General features: G+C 41.1%; 1 protein-coding gene across 2 annotated transcripts; it reads left to right on the top strand.

Moving 5' to 3' along the window:
- The first annotated feature begins 3,300 nt into the window (after positions 1–3,300).
- On the top strand, positions 3,301–14,794 carry ARF4 (ARF GTPase 4). 2 transcript variants are annotated; one of them, XM_075713638.1, is made up of 6 exons: positions 3,301–3,385; positions 10,179–10,259; positions 10,763–10,872; positions 12,228–12,299; positions 12,824–12,949; positions 13,838–14,794. In XM_075713638.1, the coding sequence occupies exons 1-6, from the start codon at positions 3,319–3,321 to the stop codon at positions 13,922–13,924; spliced, it is 543 nt and encodes a 180-aa protein (XP_075569753.1). In that variant the 5' UTR covers positions 3,301–3,318; the 3' UTR covers positions 13,925–14,794. The 2 variants fall into 2 exon arrangements, with proteins under 2 accessions (XP_075569753.1, XP_075569754.1); XM_075713639.1 differs by lacking the exon at positions 10,763–10,872 and having other exon boundaries at positions 10,179–10,279.
- Positions 14,795–15,403: the final 609 nt, after the last annotated feature.

Genomic DNA, 15,403 nt, shown 5'->3' with positions numbered 1-15,403 from the left:
TTTTTTTCTTTGGAAGTTATGTGACTCTAGATGATGGGTGTGATTTGTCTGTCTGTTTTTCCCGTCTCCTTTGTATGCAAAGCTGTTCAGCAGCTTGCAGAGACTGCTGCTTAGTCTGACATTATGAAGCTGTACCCCTTAGGTGACCAGAAATACCTGATGTGATGGAGTGGTGTTGTAGTTTGATCATGCATCATGGCTGTAATGTGATAGAACTGCAGGATCTTCAAGCAAGCAAATGGCAGGAACTGGCTTCCAAGCAAAATTTATCCAATCTTCAGTCTGTTTCCTGTACAGATCTGAGAGGCCCTTGAGAAACATGGTAGTGGGAAGTAGAGTGCAAGCAAAGCTCAATTTAAGTTTCTTTAATGGAGTTGGTATTAGTTTAAATCCCTGAATAACTAGATGCTTAAACAGAATTAAAATCTTGTTCAAAAGAAAGGCAAAAAGAAAAGTTGTATGGGGTTGTTTGCTGTCTTCATCAGTGACTTGTAATGCTTTTAGTAATGGTGGTTCAAAAGGACCTTAACCTATAACTACAAGTCTAGGCAAAATCTAGTCACTTAAAACAGGAACAGGCTTTCCTTGTTGCAGGTTTCTGATCTCCCTGCACTTCTTTTGAGTGAGTGACACCGAGCATGCATATTTTGACTAGGGATCCTTCAGCCTTTCATAGTGTTGCAGCAGAGGAATTGCATCAGCTGCAGAAAGTAGTTGGCAGCTTGGTGAGCTGGAATTTTCCCACCCCTATTTTTTGGTTTGGTTTTGTTCTGAACTCAATGTGCTTAAGATACAGGTAAAGAACTTGTACTAACCCTCATTCATCTGAGGCTTGATGGCTAAAGGACAGTGCACAAAACTCCTAGTTTCAGTAACTTTGCCTCAGTTTTCATCTGACTTTAAACAAACAAACAAACAAACAAAAAACCACCACCCAAAAAAACCCCGTGTATGTACACACACACACGTTGTTTGGACCAGGATGAGAAAAAGTCCCTAAGTGAAGGAGAGAATACCTGGATGATTAGAAAGGGTTCTAGAAAGGAGGTAGCAGCTGTTCAGTAAAGAAATGCTAAAGATAAAGGGCCCCAATTGGGTCGTCAGAAGAAGTTAAAACTGCTTCAGTTAGTGTAACAGGAGAGTAAACCGGACATGCATGAGCTTTGGGACTTCTCAGATTTCTTTTAAACAGTGTAAAAATAATGCCAGGAACCAAAACATGAAAGTGCAGTCAAATGTAGTAAAGGTGCAGCTAGTCCTCTAACAGTGTTAACATCCATGATCTGAACAGAGGAGAATGAATCAAAAGTATGTTGTGAATAATAGTTGTGTATGATTATACAGAGCAACCGCTTATGTTAATGTTGAAACACTGATTATTGACAATCACTTCTAAAACAAATGTTTGTTAGATTGTACTCAAACAACTGAAATAACGAAAGGTGTCTATTAATGACCTAGCTATAGTAAGACTATGTCAGCTTGGAGGTCTAGACAGTAACTTATTTCACAATGTCCATCAAATATTTTGTAAGTACACTTATCCTCAGCTAAGTTCAGGGCAGCTTAACTTTCCTGGCAAAAAAAAAAAATGTAAATACTGAGGGCTCTGAAGAGAAAATAGGTAAGTATTGGAAGCTTAGAAGTGGACTCCTTAAAACTTTCAGGAAATTGAAATCTAATAGTTGATCAGGATCATAGTAACATCTTAGGCACTAACTAGGTTAAGTTAAAATATAACTTTCAATCTTAATTCAAAACAGATTTTTGGTTCAGAAGAACATAATTTAAAACTTGAGTCAAGACTTTCAACATGACACGTAAGAAAAGGAACAGCCTAAGTTGAGTCCCACCCGCAGCAGCCTGCTGTTAGGAACTGCTTCAGGGCTGTGTCTTTATCAAAACCGTTAAAGATGTTTTTCTTTAGTGGAAGATAAGTAAATAGCTTCTGTTTGAAAAATGTTAGCTATTGTGTACTGACATAGTTTGTAATTAGCGTAGGTAGGCTATTAATTCCCTTGAAAATTTTTAGGGCTTTTGATTGAACCAGTGCTTCCTTGGGATAGGGAGCTCAGTCACTTGGAGCTCGCTCACTCATTATTTAAAACTAATACCATGTAGTAAATGCAGCTCACCTTAATGTTGCCCCAAAGTTAATTATCATGGGCTACTACACAGGCTTTTTACAGTAGCTGTTACAGCCGGTTATGAAATCAAAAATCAAAAAATGCCTCGTTTCTAATAAACCATGGCTTGTTTCAGTTTTATTCCGGTATTACTTCCCTGTATCTTGTCTGGTGCTTCCTGGCCAAGAAACCCTGTGCTGTTCTGGTGCCAAGGTCCCGCCGTTTTGCCTCGACTGCAGCCGCTGGGACGCTGCGGGGGGTCCAGGTCATAGAAACAGCCTAAGAAAAAGATCCTGCAGTAATCAGTGTTCCTGTGATAGAGCTTTTTTTAAAAAAAGCTCTATTTTTTTTTTTTTTTTAAACTACCTAGCTCTGTCGCTACTGGGGTGTACTGAGGGTCTCCCTGAGGGTTTGTTTTACCCCAAAACGCCTCCCTGTCTTGCTCTGGGCCAGCCTTTGGCCCTTGGGGGGAAGAGCCTGGTGGCTGTCGCGCCTCAGCCTGGGAGCAGGAGCCGCAGCGCGGTGAATTACCGGGGGCTGGGGGCGAGCCCGGGGCAGGCGTGCGGCGGGGAGAGGCAGCCTGGCCCCCGCCGGCCGGTGCTGCGGGGCCGGGCGGCTGGGCCTCGCCCGCCGCCGGAGGAGCCGCTGGGCGCCCGGCGGACTGCATTTCCCGGCCTGCCGCGCTCCGCCGTGCCCGGGGCGGCCGGAAGCTGCGGCGAGGCGGGATGGAAGCCCGCGACTACATCCCCCGGCATGCGCCGGCGGCAGCGGGTAGAGGAGCGGGGCGCGGCGCGGGCGCGGCGCGGGCTGGGAGCAGTAGTCCGCGCCGCCGTTGGGCGCTGGGGCCGTGTGGCGAAGGGTGGTTCCGCGGCCGGGGGATGTGGCGAGCGTGACGTGATTTTGTCCGCGTTGGAGCCGGGGCGGCCGTGGCGAGCGTGACGTGGCAGAGAACGAGCGAGCGAGCGAGGTTCCCCGGCCCCAGAGCAGCAGCAGCCGCCGCCGTCGCTGCTGCCGCCTGCGCTTTATAAGTCGGCGCCGCCGGGCGAAGCCGCGCTTCAGCAGCCTGCCTGCTCGCTCGCGGAGGGATCCGTGAGCGCAGACAGCAGCCGGGCCGCGCTGCCGCTCCCTCCCTCCCTCCTCGCCGCACTCCTCCCGCTCCTGCGCCGCCGCCCAGCCCCGCGCCGGAGCCGCCATGGGCCTCACCATCTCCTCGCTCTTCTCACGCCTCTTCGGCAAGAAGCAGATGCGCATCCTCATGGGTAAGGGGCGATGGCGGCACGCTGCCGCCGCCCGGCCGCGGCCCCCCGAGCCCTGCCCGGCCGCCGCCGGGCCCGGCCGCCCGCTCCCTCACGGACGCGTCCCGCTGGCGGTGGGGGAGGGGAGGCCGGCGGGAGGGGGCCGCGGGCTCAAGGCGCGGGGGGGGGGGGCTGGCCCCGTCCCGGGGCGGGGGGGACGGGGCACCTCTCTGTCCCCTTTCCTCAGGGCTTGCGGGGCCGTCGGAAAGCGAACGAGCCGCGGGGAGAGAGGGAGCGGTGGGGGAAGGGGGTGGGGATCGCGATATGTGTGCCCTTCCTTTTCCTCCGCCGTGTTCTCGCTTTCTTCCCTCCTGTGCCCTTCCCCCCCCCCCCCCCCCCCCCCCCCCCAAAATCCCGCTGTCGGGGGTCGCGGTGGGCAAGGAGAGGCAGAGCCCCGCTTTTCCTCCGGGGTTTGCAGCGGGGCGTGCGAGGCTTCAGCCCCGTCTCCCTGCACCTGCGTTTCCGCTTGCGTTGAGCCGGAGCGAAACGTAGAACAAAGATCAAACTGCGGTAGGTGAAGCCGGTGCCCGCCTGCTGGGGAAAATGCGTGGGGCTGAGGCGGGTGTCCCTTTCCCCAGGCGGCGAGCGGGGGCTGCGCCTCGCCTCTCCCCGCGCAGCCGCTGCGGCGGTGCTCTGGGCCTGGGCACGCCGCTCCTGCCCGAGCTCTCTGGCTTTTCCAACGGGACGTGACAAAGCCCCGTGTGTTTAACGCCAGGAGCTTAAGAAATTGCCGTATACTGGCCGGTTTCCTGTAACTAGGGTGTCTGTGTCTCTGACTCGTGTGAAAGGACATTTTGGTATAGCATCTGTGCACCTTCATTCTGCTGTGCTTCGTGTACAAAACCGTAAAACCCCGTCGGTTGCTCTTGCAATGCTTAGTTTTATTGTCTGCCCGTAATTATTTATTTGGAATTAGATTCTGGTTCTCTTGACACGGACTGTGCAAGAGTTGAAGCCGGTGGCTCTTGAAGATTCTTACTTTAAGCTTATGGTTCAAAAGGTCAAAGCAAGTGCACACTGCATTCGGCATTTCCTCCCCCGCTTCAGCTCTTCCCTGCCTTCTTCCAGCCACCTACCCACCCCACCCCCGCCCCCGCAAGCTTTATGTACAAGCAGATCTTAACCCCCAATTTTTTGTCAAATGCTGTTACCAGTGTGAATGGAACTTGACTCATGGCCATAGACTGAAGGAGCTTGTCCTAAGAAATGATATGAAGTGCTCATTTCAGTGTAGCCAGCAATGGAACTGGGTCCTAACTGTGAAACTTCTTGGCATGCTGCTCATTCTTAACACTGCCTGTGTATGCACAGCAGACACAATAATGCAGCTTTTTTTAATTACAATTTTCCAGGTTCTCCATACACTTTGTGATGACAGAGTTCTCCATTACATGCACAGTAATTTTTATTGTATCTTTGCTGCTTGAAATTGGAGACTCTCATCCATTTCAAAACAACCTGAGTAATTTTTATCTTTGAGACAACTTAGTACATCCGTTGGTTTCAAGGAAGTGATTTGACTGTCTCCCTAGCAGCCAGACTCTTCATATGACTCTGAATGAAGTAAAATCCTCAAATGAGCTTGACACTAGGATGAGATAGTGTCTATGGTATTTGTAGTTCTGTTGCACTCTGCAAAATAATGAAAACAGGAAACCAGTGTCGTACAGATCAAAACAGCTTGCAAGGCTTTAGTTTCTTCATTGGTAGGGAATTAGTTCAAATTTAGGTTAGATATGAGTTAGGGAGTCACACTTTCTAGCAGTTGGTTCAACTGCATTTTTTTTTTTTTTTAAATAATTTTGATTTTAAGGCATGGATTATATTCAAATACAGGACTGGATCAGAGCATGAGACTGCATCATATTTGTTATGTAGTATAATAGGGTGAAACTTTTGCTATGTTGTGATGAGACTGTATCATAGAACCTAAATTGGATGTTTAGAAGCAGAATATGTTATATTGGAGATCACAGGATTCGTTTATACCTGTAACATGGAGAAGCAGCTTTTCATAGTGTTCTGCTTTATGTATCAGCACTTTTGAGGAGATATGTCTGAATGAATACTGGGACTGAATTAAACTTTTCCTCAAGGTGATAATTATCAATTTATGATTTGAAAGTGTGCTGGACAAGGCTAGGCATTTAAGTGGTATGCCAGTGAAGTAACTTGATGGGGTAAGGTGTTTATGATGAAATATTTAGGGGAAGATATTATATGGGTGAGTTGATAATGAACAGAGTATTAATTTATAATTCAAACTTCCCTTTCACAACTCTCTTCTGTTTCTGCAGAATTCAAGTTAAAGTAGAATTAATTTAGCTCTTAAGACAGAATTTGTGTTATTGAATTCTGCAGAATTTGAATATTTCTCATCAGGTACCATTACCAAGAGCTAACATGACACACTATCTTTTGTATTCTCAAAATACATTTATGGTAAAAGGTGGACATGTAATGATATACTGCTAACTGAAATTTTGTTTTTTTAAAAAAGGCACTTGTATAATTAAGTATTTTTCAGAAATACAAAGTTAACATTATTCTGAGGAAATGAATGTAGAATAATTCCTGCGTCGGTTTTATAGATGGAATTAACATGAGGGAAAAGGAAAGAAAAAACTGTAGGATAGGATTGAATGACTTAGACTAGGCAACCAGGGCATTAGAGTGGAAAAACTGAGTCCTAACCTGACATGTACCTATCTGTAAAACTCTTCACTCATAGTTTCTTGTGCTTAAAAAAGAAAGGTTATTGATTCATTGTGCACCTTTCAGTATCATAGTTTAGTGTTCTGTGTCTTGGTGTAGTTGTGCAAGTGTTAACTGAGATAATAGCTACTCAGGAGCTTCGAATACAAAGGTAATTACTAAATACATCAGGAAAAAAATTGTCAGATTCTTTGGGAATTGTGTCACCGTACAGCACAAACCCATTTAGCTGGTTTTTATTTGTTTTGGGTTTTTTTTAAGCACTGTTGGTTTTCATGCTGTTGGGTTTTTTTCCATGCATGTGTGTTTTCTTGAGAAGCTGTATTCAGAATGATCCCTTCATGTCCCCCAAAGTCTTAGCAATTGAAATGAAACCTGGAAGAGGAATAGTACATGAAGGATAAATAAGTTTTGAGAGAACTGATATAAAGGTAAAAGAAGAGTGAAGGAATACAAACCTGTAGTAAATTGGAAATGGTTAATTTTATTTTTGTAAGTTGGCTTTTGTTTGTAACATGAATGTCATGAATCAGTTAAATATAGTAGAAGTGCTTTTTTTTTTTTTTTTTTCTTTCTCTGATTGTGGAAAATGTTCATGTTGGAAGCAGCAACATGCTGTATTCTATAGTAAACTCTGGAAATCTCAATCTGACAACCAAGATCTATTGGTCTTGATGGGGATTCCATTTAAAAAGTCAGTTCTCAATTTTTCTGCATCTATAGTTTATATGAAGTTCTGTGCTGTGGTAACTGAGGCAGCTTGATAATTCAGCCACCAATGATCAAAGTAGAAAGTTGGTAAATGAGGAATATCATGTGGTCACAGGGGTGGTGTTCCCAGGGACAAGCGAATGATAGGCAGACTGTGAATAAAACACTCTTAAGAGGAGTAAAGGGCTTGGGACCACAATGGTTTTAACAGCAACTGAAGGTATTGTAGATGTTTTTTTCTCCAGCCAGAGGAAGAGGATGTTTGACTGAGTTTAAAGATAAATGGTTGCAAGTGCAAGTCTGTGCTTCCCGTTTGTACTCCATTGTAATCTTAATGCTTTGTGGTATAACTGCTGACCGTCATACCCTATATTGAGATTCTTACACCTTAGTCTTGCCAGTGATCAGGCAGGCAGTGGAATCAGAGTGAAAATGTAGAATCGGAAATATCCTTTACGTTATTTGGGGATTTAAGACTTAGGCTTTAATCTTGGTAGTTAAATCAACTTAAACTCTGACATTGAAGTAGCTTGTAGATTTACATTGTGTTCCAGTGCAAATGTAAACACGTGTTTATTCTTGGACTACTAAAAGCAATGGTTACATGTCGTAGCAGCTAAAAAGATTAAATGTGACTTGGTGCTCTGAAATTTCTTGTTCTAAAAAGGGTGGTAAATGGCAAATTGGAGTAAGAAGTGTGAATGGAGGCTATGCTCTTGATGTCCTTTGCTTGTTTAGGCTTCCTAACGTTTGCAATTTGGCTTAAAGAGGCAGTTTTTGCAAATGGGGTCATGGTGATTTGCAGAAGTTGCCTCCCCTCAGTTAAAAGCTGCTGTCTCAAGTGTGGAGTCAGAAGAAGAAAACACATATCCATAACTCAGCCTGCCTCAGTGCAAAGTCCAACAGCTTAATTAGAATTGTGCATAATAGTGGATTTAAGCAAAGTCTCCAGGCTTTGCACTTTCAGTAGCTAATGTAAGCCTTTTCCCAACGCCACTGAGGTGGTGGTGGGTCCTTGCACAAGAGCAGAGTGGATAATTGGGGCAATAATTTCTTAAATTTAGCAAATAGTTTAAAATTCTTAACTAGTTTCTAATTTCTTAACTCTGAGTCATATCTTCAAATGGTTCTCAATACCCTGTGCATATTCTTTGAAATGAGATTAGCTTTTTTTTCCTTTGTCTTCCTCTGTATCTTTAGTATAACCCCTAAATAAACTAAATCCATTTGTGTAGATAACGCCATCTTTGTTTTGTTGCGAATTTTAACAAATCTTGTCAGTGTTTGTTCTATTGATAACTGAGGGCTTTTTTGGGGGGTGGGAGAAGAGTTTGTGAGTATCTGTAGCTTTAATTGGTGGTTCACTAAATGATCATAATGTTCATTTACTGGAAAACTATCACATATATGTCATGTACATGCATTATGTTTTCTTGCAAAGATCGAGGCCTCCTACAAATGCTCACTTGAAGCTGAACTGTGTGAGAATAGTGTTGGCCTTCAAGCATTGTGCTGTTAAAAACATTGTTTTTCAGCATAGATGGAGTATTTGAGGGTTTCAGAGTTTGCTTAAAGGGTTTTCTAAGGCTACCTGACACTTCATTGGTCTAGAGAAAATGCTAACATTTACAAGTTTCATGACTTGCAAGCTCTTGTGAAACTTCTGCTGCGCCATGTCTCTTTTTTGTTCGTGCTTGTGTGCGGCTGTAAAAGAGACCAGCACTTAGACAATAGCAAGCTTGAAACTGTTAAATTTTAATTTGAGCATTTTTGGAGTTTATTACCCCTCGAGGAGCTTTGGTTTTGATGGTAGCTTCCCACCCCACCCCCCTTCTTTCATGATATTAACAATTAGAACAACTTTTTTTAAAAACACAATGACAATACCAAAGAAGCTGCATTGTCATGTATAATCCTGTTCACAGTATCAAAATATAGGACAATTATAGATGGGTTTTTTAATGAGCTTGCTGTAACAGCAGTTTGGGTCTTTGAGAAGGAGGCGGCTTTTTAAGAGTTTGGTTTCATTCTGAATAAGTAGGTAATCTCAATTTCCATTTTATTGCAAGGCTAAGGAAACAGTCGTATTATTAATAGTCAAGTCATCAAACCACTTAAAGCTTAATATATCACAGTTACCAAGTAGGAAATTAACTCAGAACACATAAGAATGTTATCAAACAAGGATAACATTTGGTTTCTTGTGCAAATATTATTTAATTAATTCTTTGAGGGGGGGTGTGTATTTTTGTTTGGGCAAAATTTTATGGACCAATTTAAGTTTCACAAATAGACATTTTATTCAAGCTGTTGTTGTGGAAAGTGTTTAGTACCTGCTGTTTATTTAGGCGCTTATGCGCTAGGCATTGGATTTTAACATAAGGAGTAGTATTTTGAGTTGCTCTTATGTGTTCTGAAATGTCTAACAACAAGCAGTTGCACAGTTTTAGAAAACTACAGTGTATGCCTGCAGTGTCAGTGATGCTTCTCAAAAGATGTCTTTGAGGCTCCAGTTTGTTTTCTTTCTTTATTTTTTTAAGGATCACATATTTACCACATAGCTTACATTGAAAAACAGCAAGCTTAAGGTATTTTTGTAGAAACAGAAGAGCAAATTTCAGTGCGGAAGGCCTTCTATGAAGATCAGAAGTGGAGACTCCTAATGAAAGCATCCTAGTGGATCTCAATGAATAGAAGTGATGTCCTGAAGAAGAGTTACAGCCCTTAGGGTATATGTGGAGGGATGACAGGAGTTTCCTAATATATGTCTGTTTGTCAGTGCAAAAGAAATGTGTTAGCAAGGGGACAAGGGACTGGAATGAGGGAGACTGTGTCTTCCATTGATAGTGCCAACTCCTGTTGGTTCGGGTGCATGTGAAACTGGCCTTAGCTGAAGGTGGAGTGAGACATTTCCCCTGCTTGAGTGTGAAGTAGCAAATGTGATCAGTTAGAAACTGTGTGCTGCTTGTAGATTGTTGCTAGGCATTTAAAACCATTCTGATTTACACAGAAGAAACTTTCAAAGTGAATGATAAAACTTAAGTAACACAAAGAGTAAGGAAGATGACTAGAAACTTGTGAGCCTGTAAGTTGTGGATGAAGATGTGTTACTGACCCTTGTTTTCTTCATTGCTTGTTCTCTCCCTCAGTGCTGGGTAGAGGAGATGGGGAGGAACACACAGCAATATGTCAACAGTGACTTAAGAGTGTTTAAAAAGCTCGGTCTGTTTTAGGAAAAAAACCCTAATAGTCTGCATGTAAAATGCACGTTTTTAAATTAGCAGGTTGTAGTGTATATTGTGAACTAAATCAAGTTTTCTGTTTGTTCTAGTTGGTTTGGATGCTGCTGGTAAGACAACTATTCTTTATAAACTGAAATTAGGAGAAATCGTCACCACAATTCCCACTATTGGTAAGATAACCAATTCTCATGTCTTCATTCTTGTTACTCTAAATTTGTGTTGCAGAGACAGGCTTCTGCAGAATGTAGGGATTTGCTATCTTTGCTGTTAGTATAAGAATCAAGACAAACATGGACTTTCTGGTACTGCCATAACATAACTGTGTCAGATCAAAGATACATCTAGATCAGAGTCCTGTGTCTGACAGTGGCCAGTAGCAGATGCTCAGGTGTATAGGAACCGATTAAGTAGCAGTACTTCCCCCAAACACCACGAACCTCTAGCAGTCTGTGGCTTGAAAGACTTGTTGAACCGAAGGGGTGTACTTGGATTTTATTGATCTGTTTTTTTCATCCTTAAGTCAATTTTCTTCTTGATCTAGCAATTCGATTGTGATAAGCCATTTTATATATATTTGGGAGAAATAGAACTTGGGAAGTAACTATCTTTAACATGATTAGAATGACCTTTTAACACTAGCATTATTTCTAACTATTTGACTCTTTTATTTTAGGTTTTAATGTGGAAACAGTAGAATATAAAAACATTTGTTTCACAGTTTGGGATGTTGGTGGTCAAGATAAAATTAGACCTCTTTGGAGGCATTATTTCCAAAACACACAGGTAAGAGTTCCGAGATGGCAATTGTTAAAAGACCTGTTTTGTAATGTCTCATATGTGGACAGTTGCCTTCTGTCCCTTCCTTTCAGAAAGGCTCCTCACTACTTCCTGCGAGTTCTGAGGGATACCCAGATTTTATTCTAGTTGAAGCTGGTTTGTTACCTTGAAGGCTTCAAGTCTAGTCCTGAGTGTAGCCTGGCAAGGATTAAGTCCTTCAGGATCTACCAGTGTTCTGTAACGTGCCAGAGCAGCTGGTTTGTTTGTGAGGAGCTCTTCAACTTTGCCATGTTTTGATCTGTTTCAGCTGGCATTGGCTTATACATAAGAAATGTTATTGTCTAAGCACCCTTCTACATATTCTGTTTTTCTAGTCAGCCTCAAAATATACAGCTTTTACTGTGCTGTGTCACTGTATTTAGTATCCTGAGTACCTAAAAACATCGTAAAAGATCTTGTTACCAATTGATTAGAAAGTGTCTGCTTTGTATTGATGTGACTGCTGTCATTTTTGGTGACATAAATGTGATTCTTTCCTTTGGTTCATAAGTAGTAAGGCAAGTTGCTTATTAGTATCAGGAAACTTTGGGAGTGGTGTGGTTTTTGGGTTTTGGGGTTTTTTTTTTGCTGTGTTGAATATAGAACTGTTTACAAGAGACTTCTGTGCAGCATAATGGATGTGATTGGTGCAGACAAATGGAGAAGTCTGGATCGACAAAAAAGAGCTAGCAAAGTACTGTTGTGAATAGAGTAATACTTAATTTCAGTTCCTTATTCAACTCTGTTACTAAATATTTTTAAAAGATTCTTCTGTTCTCTTAAAGAGAATGATAAAATGTAAAGTTTTCAGACTGAAATTTTAGAAGTAAATAGTGCGTTTGTAAGGAGGACACTTGAATAACAGATGCCATTAGAAATCCTGTTTGGTACAAACTTTTTCAAAGAAATTCAGGCCTTACTTTAAGGGTGTGGGTTTTTTCAGTGAGACATGAGATGGTGAAGCACTTGCGATTCTCTTGATGCATTTAGTGTGATACAATGAGTGAAAAGGGAGGGGGAGAGTTAGCTTCTGAAATTTTGCTGGTGTCTGTCTTTTTTTCTTTCAAACTAATGAGTCCCACACTAATCTATAAATTGACATTTGTGTTATTTAACTTCTTTGATTTAGAAGGCCTAGCTTTATTTTAAAGTTGAAACTTAATGTCCTTGTTCAGATGGACATCTTGCATTGCTTTAAATTTCTGTCAAATTTGCTTACCTAAGAGAGAGGATGGTCCCAATATTCAGTAAGAGTTTTTTTGTTTTTTAAATTAGTACTGCATGTTTACATTGTTTTTTCAAAACTGCTTAACTTCTTACAGGGCCTCATTTTTGTGGTAGACAGCAATGACAGAGAGAGAATCCAGGAAGCAGCAGAAGAGCTGCAGAAAATGGTAAATACCAATACCTTCTAAAATATAATTGTTATACTTACTTTGTCTTGGTTTTGGATGTGTCTTAGCTTCCTTAAGAGATTTAGGATTTTAAAATTCTAGGGAGTTTGTACAGTGCATATTGTATTCACCTGGTAATTCTGGGCCACACAGTACACTGAGTTGTAACTACAACTCTGTAGAGGGTTTTAGTTCAAGAACTACTACTGTGTCAGAACCTTTCTTTCCTTCATAAAGCCTTAATAGAAATGCAGCAGATGAAGAAAGAATTTTGGAAAAACAAATTGGTGCTAAGAATTTCCGCAGCAAGGTGCTGGTAAATTTAAACTGCCTGTTGAAAGACAATTTCTTTACTTGTAGGAGAAGTTCTCTGCTAACTTTCACTCTACTTACTAGTGACTTCAGGAGCAAGAATGAAAAAGCTTATAACCCTTAAATCAGTATTTAGGTTTCTTTAGCACTTGTTGAAGTAATTGAAGAACTTAACTGAGCTAATTTAATAACGTGAACGTTTTTTCTGTTAGCTTCAGGAGGATGAGCTGCGAGATGCAGTGCTGCTTCTGTTTGCGAATAAACAAGATCTGCCAAATGCCATGGCAATCAGTGAAATGACAGATAAACTAGGTCTTCAGTCTCTGCGTAACAGAACTGTAAGTGCTAAACTTCCTGGCTGCTGAACTTTTGTCTTCCTTCATATCATAAATGTAATCTTCCTCTCTACAGAAAGAGGTGAAAACTTCTCTTTCCTTTAAAGATACACATACCTGCTATTAAACTCTGTAGTGCATAGTTTAAGGTCCTCATTCAAAATAAGTGATTTGGAAGTATGATCCCATGTGTACAGCTGTTGCAGTGTTTCATCTCTCACCTTCTCCTGGAAAAATACAAATGTTCCAGGCTGTCACTGAAATACAGCTGTCAAACATGTTTGACAAAGCATGTGGCGAGGTTTCCTGTTTTCCCAATACTTATAATTCTGGGGGAGAAAATGCATTCTGCACTCTCACCACTACAAAGACGGGAGGAAGTTAAGTAGCTGCTGAATTGTTAGATTCCGTCTGCGCAAGCCTTTGAGACATGGGGTTGCTTTGCATAAACCATCTATCCTTCTTTAATACTTGCTTAATGTCTGTTGACACATTAATATCATATCCATGGAAGATGTTTTAGAGGTCTGTTAATTTAGATAATTCCATGTCCATTTCCTGAAGAGCAGTCTTTCAAAAACAAGAAGCTAGTTTTCGGGATATAAACCAAACGCAAGTTCTGTATTTGTTTCTTGATGCACTAAATGGTGTTCTAGCATTTGGTAATCCAACACGTGAGTTTTTGGATAATGTCTGAACCCCATCTATTGTATATGTACTTTCCAAAACTTACAAAAATAGCATCTGTTCAATATTGTCTCTACTTATGGCACAAAACTGTGTTTAAAGAACGCTATTTGAGTAGGTATCTGAGAGTCTCATACTGTGATAACATAGCTTGCATTTTGTCGGTTTTAAAATTTAATTTTTCTTTGTGTTCTGCATTAACAGTGGTATGTCCAGGCTACCTGCGCTACGCAAGGAACTGGTCTGTATGAGGGACTTGACTGGCTGTCAAATGAACTCTCAAAACGCTAACTCAAACTGGATGACTCTTTCACCAGGGACATGTTTGATATAAGTGGTCTAGGCTTGTTACAACAAAATTAGTTTGCATCTTGGTTATTACAGTATCTGGAACCGATATTTGGGCAGGATATCACAGCGTTTCAACTTATTTTGTTGCCAATTATTGTTTACCGAGCTATATGTTGCAAAGGTAGCAATATGCTTGGGTAAAAATCTCCTTAACTTGGAAATAGTGTATCTTCTGATTCTATTCCCCTTGTTAGCCTAAATGCCTGAATATAGTTATTGTGACATCTTTAAGATCTGTTTTGAATACTCTTTTGAGTCCCAGTAAATTAATGTTTTAATTTTTTTTCTCCCTGCTACTTTTAGTTTACTGATGCCCTGTTTCATTCCTCAGACAGTCTGCTGATTTAAAAATGTAGCATTCCGTATGTATTTATTTTTCTCCCTTGCCAAAAAGAATTCCTAATACTGCTTGTTCCAGACAAGGAAATGCTCTAAAACACTATAAGAATCTACTGCACTGAGGAACATTTTATTAATCCTTGGGTTCTGTCAGCCCAACTTGCCTTTGTGTGAATTGGATTTGATGGGTAGAATAGTTCTGTGCTGGTTGCGAAGAGCTCATGTTGAGGTTGTTTTTAATATTCAGCAGATTGTCTTCCTTTATATTGTATCTTTTTTTTTTTTATGTTGCATGTTGCTTTTTGGTATCAGCCTGACTATTTTTGCCCAGTGTATAATAGTTCTGCTGAAGTTTTACTGTTTGTTGGTGAACATATCTTCATAAAGAAATTTTGAAAAATTCATCAAACTCAATGGATTAGTTTCTTCATAACCCACTTGGAATTATTCCTAATAAAATTATAAAATGTATAGTTCTGTGTATGCTCTTCTTGATTCCTGAAATAGTCGAACTGCAAGTTACCACTTTTTTTCCGTATACTGAGCTTTCGTGCAGCTTGAATGTGAACATCAAATCTCAGATTTTCACTTGTTTGGAGCTATGTAGAGCGGGACACGGAAGGTGGGCAACAAAGTTGTATACAATGCAGTAGAGTAGCTGTCATCAAGACGTATAATTCTGTAAGTGTCTTTTGAAGTTGTAAATCTAAAATTCCTATTAAGATGTCCAGATACGAAAATACTAACAGTTACAAAAATTGTAATAAAACAAATACGAACTGCTGAAAAGCATGCATGTCTGTTTCATAGTTGTATCTACATTTAAAAAACAACATGGGTTCTACCAGAAGAATCACAGATTATGTTGGTGGTTAGCTGGGAAGTTAACTTGAACACTTGTACAGGGATTTAGTCAGTATTATATTAATGGTGATAGTCACCCAAAAAATCAGCTCTATGCAACTGCTGCTGACTGCTTTTGTATTTCTGCCCCCTTATACTTCTGTAGTTCAAAAGGCTTAAATTAATATGTTTTTTGAGGCTGCTACTAATGGGCATTTTAAAATCTTTTTCTGTTGC

This window comes from Pelecanus crispus, chromosome 7 (genome assembly GCF_030463565.1).
Source record: "Pelecanus crispus isolate bPelCri1 chromosome 7, bPelCri1.pri, whole genome shotgun sequence".
In the NCBI taxonomy this organism is placed as follows: Eukaryota; Metazoa; Chordata; class Aves; order Pelecaniformes; family Pelecanidae; genus Pelecanus; species Pelecanus crispus.
Note: the sequence above shows the minus strand (reverse complement) of the source record. Positions and strands in the feature narration are given on the sequence as shown.